The sequence below is a fragment of the Oncorhynchus keta genome, chromosome 28, assembly GCF_023373465.1.
Source record: "Oncorhynchus keta strain PuntledgeMale-10-30-2019 chromosome 28, Oket_V2, whole genome shotgun sequence".
NCBI classification, from domain to species: domain Eukaryota; kingdom Metazoa; phylum Chordata; class Actinopteri; order Salmoniformes; family Salmonidae; genus Oncorhynchus; species Oncorhynchus keta.
In genome coordinates this window covers 47,206,857-47,217,429 of record NC_068448.1, presented here as the reverse complement: position 1 = coordinate 47,217,429, position 10,573 = coordinate 47,206,857, and the positions used below count along the sequence as shown (strand labels likewise).

At 41.2% G+C, this 10,573-nt stretch overlaps 1 protein-coding gene across 7 annotated transcripts in view; it reads right to left on the bottom strand.

The window, feature by feature from the left end:
* Positions 1 to 5,378: 5,378 nt before the first annotated feature.
* The window catches only part of LOC118361508 (voltage-dependent L-type calcium channel subunit beta-2-like), a 128,935-nt gene continuing 123,740 nt past the window's right edge, over positions 5,379 to 10,573 (bottom strand). For 5 of the 7 annotated variants that reach the window (XM_052483176.1, XM_052483179.1, XM_052483181.1 and 2 more), the window contains 2 exons: positions 9,376 to 9,558; positions 5,380 to 8,236 (listed from right to left, as the gene is read on the bottom strand). In XM_052483176.1, coding sequence (XP_052339136.1) covers positions 7,475 to 8,236; positions 9,376 to 9,558 — 945 coding nt within the window. In that variant the 3' untranslated portion in view covers positions 5,380 to 7,474. Of the gene's footprint in view, positions 8,237 to 9,375; positions 9,559 to 10,573 lie in introns of all 7 variants that reach the window. The other 2 variants (XM_052483177.1, XM_052483178.1) reach the window with 2 other exon arrangements.

The window sequence follows — 10,573 nt, the reverse complement described above, 5'->3', positions numbered from 1 at the left end:
AATTTATAAAATTTAAGACGGAATAAACTGTTTTCAATACCGGAGAAAACAATGAGGAGTGCGCACTCATTTACCTGCACCAAAAGACTACAGTCCTTTTGAGTGACACTTAGAATACGAATACTTCTTAATTTAATTTATTTTTATATTTAAAGAGTCTGTTGACAACTAGTGGAAGCCATAGGAAATGCAATCTGGGTCCTAATAATTAGCCCTTCCCATAGAAAAGCATTGGAAAGTCCAATGACCTAAAAAAAACATTTCATGGGAAGAATTTTCCTCAGGGTTTCACCTACCAAATCAGTTATGTTATACTCACAGACATTATTTCAAGAGTTTTAGAAACTTTAGAGTGTTTTCTATCCAATACTACTACTATGACTACATATGCATATCCTAGCTTCTGGGCCTGAGTAACAGGTAGTTTACTTTGGGCACCTCAGTCATCAAAATGTCCGAATACTGCCCCCTATCCCTAAAAAGCTAATGTGAGTCTGGAAGGACAGTTTACAGGTAACCAGACACCTAGGTATTTGTAGTTGTCCACATATTCTAAGTCAGAACCGTCTAGAGTAGTGATGCTGGACTGAAGGAGGCTATAGTCATGGGTCATGTTAGTTGTAGCAGGGGTTACTTCAGTAGCATTGTTGGGATATCAGTTTATGAAGACTCGTGCCACATTGCCTGGTAACTGGTTACTGGGAGACCGATGGGAGTACAGGGGGGGCTGTTAATCAAATGTCACAAATTAGTGATCCATAAGAGGAGAGTCTTTGTTGTCAGGAAATGACTCATGTGTTGCAGTGTGTACATCCTCAGGTGAAAGCAGCACATGAGGAGCCAGAGATAACTGTGGGCACGGGCTGAATTCTGGAGATTGAGTGTATATCAGGGGTGTTGGGACAGTGTTGGTCTGGTCCACACACAGTACTCCTTACAACACCTGCAGCGGTAAATATCGTCATGTCTCCCCTCGGTGGGTGCATAGTTCTCATGTGAAGTGGGTTCCGGCTGCATAATGGGAGAGCTTGAAGAACAGATGACAGAGGAAGCGGAGCTAAGAGAGAGAGAGAGAGACTAGATTCCACTGTAAGACATGCAGATGGGTTGAGTCTGGGAGCTACTTTGAACATCATAGTTGGGTTGGAGTTAGCTGCTTTATTGGTTAATACATCATATGAAAGAGGATAAATGTTGGGGTAAGTGTACTCTAAACAAAATGTTGAAGGAATTAATGTGAAAGCATATACAGTGCTGAGTTACCTCAAGAGGATGTAGGGTTAATTAGTGATACGCACTTTCCTATCGGGTGACGTGCCTATCAGCTGGCAAAGGAGGAGATGGGGAACAAAGTGAAAATTACATGGCTTGGGAACACCTCTCGGAACCTGGGGCAGGAAAGGAGAAGACTGGGTAAAAGCAAGAGGAGGCTTTTTAGGGCTTTCTTTTTGTGGAATCCAACAGAAAAGTATCCTGGAGGCATAGAGTCAGGTGAAGAGAGTGGGAATTGTCATGGTCTCAGACTTTGGTTTTCATGCATATACAATTATGCATAGCTTACCACATTGTTAATACTGTTATGTTTCTTCTGTCTTTTTGTTGTTTTCCAAATGTTATGCTATCACTCTCTTGGGAACCAGAGGGAGAAAGTGGAGAGACTAACAGCAGCTCCAGCTGGAGGGGAGGAAGCCAACAGATTCAGCTGGAATGGCATTCTGTTGTATGATGAGAGATGGAAATAAGAGTGTTGTCATGACGTTGGCCTGGGGGTAGGTTCATGAGTCATAAATACATCTTTCCCCCTTTTTCCTCTCTCTACCCTACTGATGTTACATTTGCAAACCCATTTGATTAACAAAGAGATTCTGGGAACATCAGAAGGTGGGGAAATGAACTATATTCTGGTAATCTGACCAATTGAACATATGCAGTGGTACTTAATGAATATGATGTCAGTTCGGTTGTCATCTGAGACATTCTCATCAATGATAAGATGACATAAACTCTACAGTGGAAAGTCTACACATCAGAGTTATCACTTGGAATTGTTGTTCAATTTAAATATTTGAATATTAAATTATTTGTGATGGGATGAAATGTAAAATATTACTATGTCTTTAAGAGTTTATTCGGAAGATAACAGCTCTATAAATATTATTTGTGGTGCCCCGACTCTCTAGTTAATTACATTTACATGATTAGCTCAATCAGGTAATATTAATTACGGAGAAATTATTTTATAGAATAGCATGTCATATCACTTAATCCAGCATAGCCAAAGACACGACAGTGTGCATTTAGAACAGAGGCTGTAAGCCTAACTGTGAATGTTAATCATGTTTTATTTTTTGTTCATGTTTTATTATTATTGTTTGTCAATTTATAAGTAATTTTCAAGTGTACGTAATGTTGAACAGTATGGAGTTAAAATGTTGAAAATGTGGGACTGATTCTGTGTTAAACTTGTTATACTCAGAAGTATCGTATCTAAGGAGTGATAGAGATGTTTTTTTTTACATCAGAAGCTAATCGTTATCTGTAGGAGCCAGATGGCTTTGGAATGTGTTGGGTGGTCGGGAGGAAGTCACAGGATTGCTATAGGGGATACAGATGGACATCTGTGGATTAGGCAAATGAAGGGTTGAGGTCAGGTCAGATCCCCTTAACTTTTTATGTCTGTAGGGGCAGCATTGAGTAGCTTGGATGAAAAGGTGCCCATTGTAAACGGCCAGCTCCTCAGTCTCAGTAGCTAGTATATGCATAATATCATTAGTATTGGATAGAAAACACTCTAAAGTTTCCAAAACTGTCAAAATATCTTCTGTGAGTATAACAGAACTGATATTGCAGGCGAAACCCTGAGGAAAATCAAAACAGGAAGTGGCTTCTATTTTGAAAACTCCATGTTCCATAGCTTCCCTTTGCTCCATTTAAAGGGATATGAACCAGATTCATTTTCCTATTGATTCCTCAAGGTGTCAACAGTCTTCAGACTTAGTTTCAGGCATTTATTTAGAAAAATGAGCCAGAACGATAACATGGCGTCAAGTGGTCACATGAGTTTTGCTCGCACAACAGAGTTTGAATAGGTATTGCTTTTCCCTCTCCTACTGTGAAAGACATTTGCGGTTGATATATTATCGATTATATATTTTAAAAACAACCTGAGGATTGATTATAAAAAACGTTTGACATGTTTCTGTGGACATTATGGAAACTATTTGGAATTTGTCTGCGTTGTCGTGACCACGCTTTCCTGTGGATTTCTGAACCTAACGTGACCAACAAACTGAGGTTTTTTGGATTTAAAATAATCTTTATGGAACAAAAGGAACATTTGTTGTGTAACTGTGAGTCTCGTGAGTGAAAACATCTGAAGATCGTCAAAGGTAAACGATTCATTTGATTGCTTTTCTGATTTTCGTGACCGAGCTACCTGATGCTAAGTGTACTTAATGTTTTATCGTGCGATCGATAAACTTACACAAACGCTTGGATTTCTTTCGCTGTAAAGCATCATTTCAAAATCTGACACGACAGGTGGATTAACAAAAGGCTAACATGTGTTTTCCTATATTGCACTTGTGATATCATGAATATAAATATTTTTAGCATTATTTATTGTATGTAGTGCTATGCTATTCAGAGGTTGTTGATGACACTTATCCCGATTATCGGGATTGCAGCCATAACAAGTTAAGGGAGAAATGATGGTTTATTACCCTATTACTTCGTCTTCCTGTTGAACCATAAAAGATGTAAGGATTGGAGAGAAGGAGGTGTGCCTATACTTGTGGTGGTGGAAACATGTTTTGTCTGAATGCCGCTGTATTGACAATCTGGGAAGAATTAAACTCGGTCAAGCTTTCATAATGAGTGAGTGTTTTACTTTGAGAATTAGAACCGAACCCTGGTTAGAAAAGCAAAATAGACTTATTTCTTGAATTGTGTATATGAGAGTGGTGGTAATCTAGCCAACTTCTGGAAAGTGGTCCAATCTTTTAAACAAAACTCACTCATTAACTTTATTTTCATTTCAACGATGTACTAAGTGGTTTGCTAAAGATTGATGTTTAAAAAAGCCGTAAGGGCTGCCCCACTTATTGCAGAACCAGTGACCTATATTTTTTACTTGACAATTGTCTCTTGTGTTATCCCTACAATCTGGAAAGTGGCACATGTCCTTCCCTTACATAAAGGAGGAGATTCTCCTGACTTAGTTAACTACAGTCCAATTTCCAAATGATCTTGTCTTTCAAAAGTTTTCGAATCGCTGGCCAACTCAGCTAAGAACTTTAACGTCTCACTCTATTCTTAATGTGCAGCAACACAGTTTTAGACCTTGACATAGCGCCGGTTCAGCTGCTACGCTTGTTTTAGATTTATTAAATTGCTTCGCTCATAAAAATCATTGTGTTGCCTTATTTATAGACCTTTCCAAAGCCTTCGACACTATTGGCCATCACATTCAAAGGTTGACTGAAGTAGGCTTGGATGAGGCTTCTCGCAAGTGGTTTGAGAATTATCTGTCAGACAGGACACAATGTGTAATTTCTGATGGTGTTGTCTAGTGTCCTGGATATTATGAAAGGTGTGCAGTACAGGGGTCGGTTTTGGGACATGTCTTTACTATTTATATAAATAATATTGCTCTATCTGTTAACTTGTAAAATTCATCTGTATGCAGATGATACTATTATGTATGCCATTGTCCCAACTGTAGATCAAGCATTGTTAGAGCTGTTGTTGACTTACAAAAAGCCCTGATGGGTTTAAAATGACTTCTCAACAACAACAAATCAGACTACATATTTATTCATTGAATGGTTCACCCATCGATCGGGTTCCTGCCTATAAATATCTGGGTATTTGTATTGACAAGGATTTGTTTCAAAAATATACTGAAGAGCTATTACATTTTTTTTTTAAAAGTGGGCTTCTTTTTTATTAACAGAACTTGCATCTCCCTGAAAAGCAGGAAGACGATTGTACAGTCAACTTTCCTGACAGTCCTTAACTATGGTGACACCATTTACCAAAATGCAGCAGCTACTACTCTTAAACCTTTGTCACAGGTGACAGTTTCAATAATGATCACTGCATCCTGTATCAAAAATTTGTCTGGCCCTCATTAAAGTCCAGTATATCATTTCACTATTCCATTTTTTTTTGTTTACAAAGCTCTATTACACAAGCTTCCGACTTAACTTCGTTGTTGAAGTATAAGAACATGGGTTACCAAACCCTTTCACGGGGTTTGAGGTTTCTCAGGTCTCCACCCAATTAATAAGTAATTCCTCCCCATTTTTGGAATAACCTGCAGAACCCGTTGCATCTTGACTCCCCGGTGCCGCTACGGCAGTTTAGTAGTCGAATGTTGATTTAGTTAAATGAGAATTGCATTTGTCTTGATTACATGTGACAAATTTATAGTTGTGTTGAAATTGTAGTTTTTCAAATTGTAACCTGTAATTTTTATGCATTTTATTGGAACGTTCGTGTTGAATTTGTTGTCCCGGGGGCACTATTGAAAATTAAACTATGGTGTCAATGGGCTCCCTTGATTAAATAAAAGTTGAATAACACATTTATAAAAAATAAAACATTCCTGGTCAGAGTGCCAACGTCAGCTGCGAATGTCATTCTCAGAGTGAGCAGTTACTTTTACACGCACAGACGGTAAAGACAGACAGCACAGCTTTGTAAGAAACAGCATTTCATGAAACATATTTCAAATAGATCCAAGACCAATAGATATTCTTGTACATCAATTCTTTGTTGCCAAGTTTATTCTTTTGTATTTATACATATGTACATACATATGTACACTCTTAAAAATGTGTAGTGCTACTAGAGTAGCATATAAATGGATAATCATAATATTTTAGGCAAAAATAAAACAAAAAAAGTAAAATTGTTCTAGGGGACTGGCTGGTTGGTGGTAATGTAAACAGAGGGCCAGAGTATGTGACCTCGGCTGCATCTCAAATTGTACCCTATTCCCTAAATAGTGCACAACTTTTGAGTAGATCTCTATGGGCCTGGTCAAAAGTAGTGCACTATATATAGGGAGCAGGGTGACATTTGGGGGACATACCCCTAACCTCCTTACAGAGAGCAGCCTGAACTAAGAAACCTCACTAGGGATCTACTTCTTATAACTCAGACATTCACCTAAATCACATTTCCTCAAGTAAGGACCCTAACCTCATCATCAATGCAGACTTTATAACTAGCTCTTGTCCAGTGCGTTATGTGGGGCTTGCCGACACTGAGGCTCAGCATTAGAAAGCCACATGTAACGCCCTGGACTGGAGCTATGTTATAACTAGGTTATTACAACTGTTCTTGAGCACCATAGCCTAGCAGAAAGGCTAACCGTTAGCATCCAGTTGATTTCACTCAGTGGTTGTGATTGATTTTCAATTAGAGATCGAAAATAAATATAATTCAAGGAAATATTTTTTGGGTATCTCATAACGCACATTTATAGCTAATTGGACTGTACTAAGTGCATGGAACTGTCCATAAGAAAGGGTTTCACTTAAAAAGACATACCATCATGGAATAAAGTGGATTGATTTTACCCAATAACTCTACTCTAAAATATAAAATAGTTGTACACCTGACACCAACAATGTGATTCAGTCTACAGTATGTTGTACTAAAAGTGCTGAACAGAGTGTGTATCAATGTTACAAAATGTTTCTGGACCCTTTATAAATTGAACAACAGTACTATAATGTCACTATTCTTTTTGTCTTGTAAGGCCAGACTAAGGTGTGCCCCAATGGAGAGGCAGCATCAACATCATAGGACCAAACACCGAAAATGAACAATGCATTTTTTTTTAAACGCAAGCAAGAAAACAGGAACAATTAAATTATAACAAAAACAATTGCAAATATATAGCATTTAACCCAGTTACATTGTTTCCCACTTCTCAGTCATTGCTAACAGTAGTCTGAATGAACAAATGTTTATTTTAAGTGGCAGCATACAAAAAATAAATAAAAAAACCCTGACAAATATTTTTTAAATGCTAGTCACAGAAAGCAGTACAGTACAGAAGATAATTCTGCTGTTGTGTCATGCTTCATCAAACACAAGTTTAAAATATGCATATTTGAGAAGATCCATGCATATCCACACATAAACAAAAATGTCTATGTATCGATACACACACACACACACACACACACACACACACACACACACACACACACACACACACACACACACACACACACACACACACACACACACACACACACACACACACACACACATATATATATATTTATTTACTATATATAATAAAAATACTGCCATTGCTAAGGATGCAACGGCCTTTACAAAGGAAGCATACATAAACGGGTGTAGCAGCAAGATGGGACAACAGAACGGTTTCAGAGAGAGGGGAGTCCTACCACTGTCTCAGTGTGTGAGGGGTTGGAGTCTCGGGGCTAGGCTGTCACTGGTGAATATAGGGGTCTCTGGCCCAGTCCTCTGTGTCACCCCTCTTTTTGGGGGCAACCTCCCCCTCCCTGTCCCGGTCGCGGTCATAGTACTGGTGGTGGTGGTGGTCGCGGGCCGGTCGTTGATGGTGGTGACTGCGTGGCTTGTTGCGCTCGTTGTGGTCCTGCTCGTTACGCTCCTTAGAACGGTGGTGTCCTATTGTGCTGTGGCCCGCCTCCTCACCAGCGCGGTGATGGTGGTGGTGGTGATGATGATGGTCCCTGGGTTGGGGCTGGGCCTCGTAGCGCCCCTGCTGCTGCTGGGGGTGCCCCCCCTCTCCAAGCCCCTCCTCGTCATACTCCTCTCCAAAATCATCCTCCTCTTCCTGGTGTAGGAGTTGAGACAGGGGCTCTATGTATGCTGAGTCTCTGCTTTCTCTGCTCTCCCGGCTCTCGGGGGTCTCGGAGTCCTGTGTCTCCCCTCGGGAGAGACCCTTGCCCCGGCCACCACCACCACCACGATGATGGTGGTGGTGGTTGTGGTGCTGCTCAGTTCGCTGGGAGGAGGAGCGGTGGTGGACGTGCTGGGGTCTCCTGGAAGACTCTGTCCTTAGGGGCCTCTCCTCCTCCTCCCTCTCCTCCTCCCCCTCCACACCTGGCTGCTCCTGGCTCTGATGCTGGCTGTGATGGTGATGGTGGTGCTGGTGGTCCTCTCTGGAGCCCTTCCTCTCCCCACCTTGTCCTGCCTTGTCCCCTGCTTTCTCCTCTGCCCCGCTGCCCTGGGGTTAGCAACACAACACACCTGTTAGTACAGTTAGACACACCAACACGCATATGCAGAGTAAAAAAAACAAACACACACCCTCAATCACATGCAAATCAAACACACATTTCAACCATTTCCAGACAATATTTCAAATTCACACACGGAAACCCGCATGCATGAAATTCAAACAGCACACTTGTACACATACACACATGTGCACTGCACACTCAAAGGTTGAATATAGGTTATCAACCAACCACTGAAGGTTGACTATGGTCCTGGAGAATACAGTTTCCCTGAAAATCCTCATATCCGTTTGCTTTCAGATTAATTTGGCCTGGTTTATTATTTTAAGTCTCCAGAACCAAGGCCGAATCCCCATGGAATACTAACACTTGGTCCAAGTCCCAAATGGCACCCTATTTCCTACTTAGTGTACTACTTTTGACAAGAGTCCTATGGGCACTGGTCTATAGTAGTGCACCATATAGGGAATAGGGTGCCATTTGAGATGCACCCCTGAAGTCCACACAGCTCTTATGACGGAGTATCTCACTCACCACAATCACAGACATGTTAACCTCACTCATCAGACGCATTTTCAGCAGCATTTTCAAGAGTTTCAAAAGGACTCTCATTGTCAGCAGTTTCAGTCTTACATTTCCCAATGGGGGAGCAATGGATGGGGATGGGGAAAAGACGTGGACATTTTAAAAACAACTGAAACAGACCTGAATCAATCAAATGACCCAAACGAATTGTTCGCTGCTCATCGTTAAATACAGAACCTTCAAATCGATCCTTATTTTCAAACTGACAGAGGTATTAATTATTTCAAAGGAATTCATTATAGCAACCCACTGTGTTAAACCAATTAAAATGACAAGCTCCTGAGTTGTCAGCGTACTTTCCAGACTTAAAGATCTTGACTAGTCATGGTTAGCAGGCCCACCACCGGTCATGTTCCTCGTCTCTCTATTCCTAGTACTCTCTCTGCCCTGCTCTTTCCTACCGTGGTCAGTGTGTCATGACTCTGACTCAGTGGCGGTACAGGCTGCTCATGGCCAGTGAGCTACTGGTCTCCCTGCTATCCCTGTATGGGCCCTGGAGCAGGCTGCCCATGTTGGCCTAAAGCCTGGTCAGCACCTGTACCTGCATGCTGGAGACGGGAGCGGGGCTGGAGGGCAGGGCGTCTGTGGCCAGCTTGGCCAGCAGCGGGTTGGGGGGGTTGCAGCTGGCGGGGTGGGTGCTCTTCCAGTAGGCCTCCAGGTAATCAGCCATGTGCTCACACGCATCCTCCAGCTGGTTCTCATCCAGGATGATGTCAAACATCTCCTACATGAGAGATAAACAGAGAGATAAACAGAGGGAGGGAGGAGGGGAAAACGGTACACTCTTAGAAAAACAAAATGCTATCTAGAACCTAAACGGGTTCTTCTGCTGTCCCCATAAGACATCTCTTTGAAGAACCCTTTTAAGAACATTATTATAAGAACATAAGAACATTATTGGGTGCCATGTAGAACCCTTTCCCAAGAAGGTTCTACATGGAACCCAAAAGCGTTCTACCTGGAACCAAAAATAGCTCTCTTATGGGACAGCCAAAGAATCCTTTTGGAGCCACTTTTTCTGACTGTATTGTTAGTGTTTTATGTGCCCAAAACAGAGAGATAAAGAGAGGAGGAGGATAGGAAAACTCAATTGTTAGTGTTTTAAGAACTGAAAACAGAGAAATAAAGAGAGAGAAAGGAGGATTGGAAAAAAACTCAATTGTAGTGTTTTAAGGGCTGAAAAACAGCATGTGTATGTGCTATGTATGGGCCAAGAATAGCATCATAACAATTTTAAAACAGCGGATCTACTTTTTCTTTGTGATAAAAAAGGACAGACTTCGGGATTCTTTGGGAATAACTTCCAAATCACTTCAGCAAGAACCTGACCTGCTTCTCGGATTAAGAAAGTTAGACAAAAACTTTCAAAAAAAAAAAAAAAAAAATGAATAGCATTAAATATGGCAAGAATTTTCTGATCAGTGAGATTGTTGAAAGCTAAATCCCACTAGGGATGAAATGGCGCTACAGAGGGTAGTGCGTACGGCCCAGTACATGACTGGGGCCTAGCTTCCTGACATCCACGGCCTATATACTAGGCGATGAGGAAGGCCCAAAAATGTTTCAGTCTCCAGTCACCCAAGTCATAGAATGTTCTCTCTGCTACAGCACGGCAAGCAGTACCAGAGCACCAAGTCTCGGACCAAGAGGCTCCTTAACAGCTTCTACCCCCAAGCCATAAGACTAATTCATCAAAAGCCACCTACACAATTGACATTTATCCCCCCTTGTTTTTACAC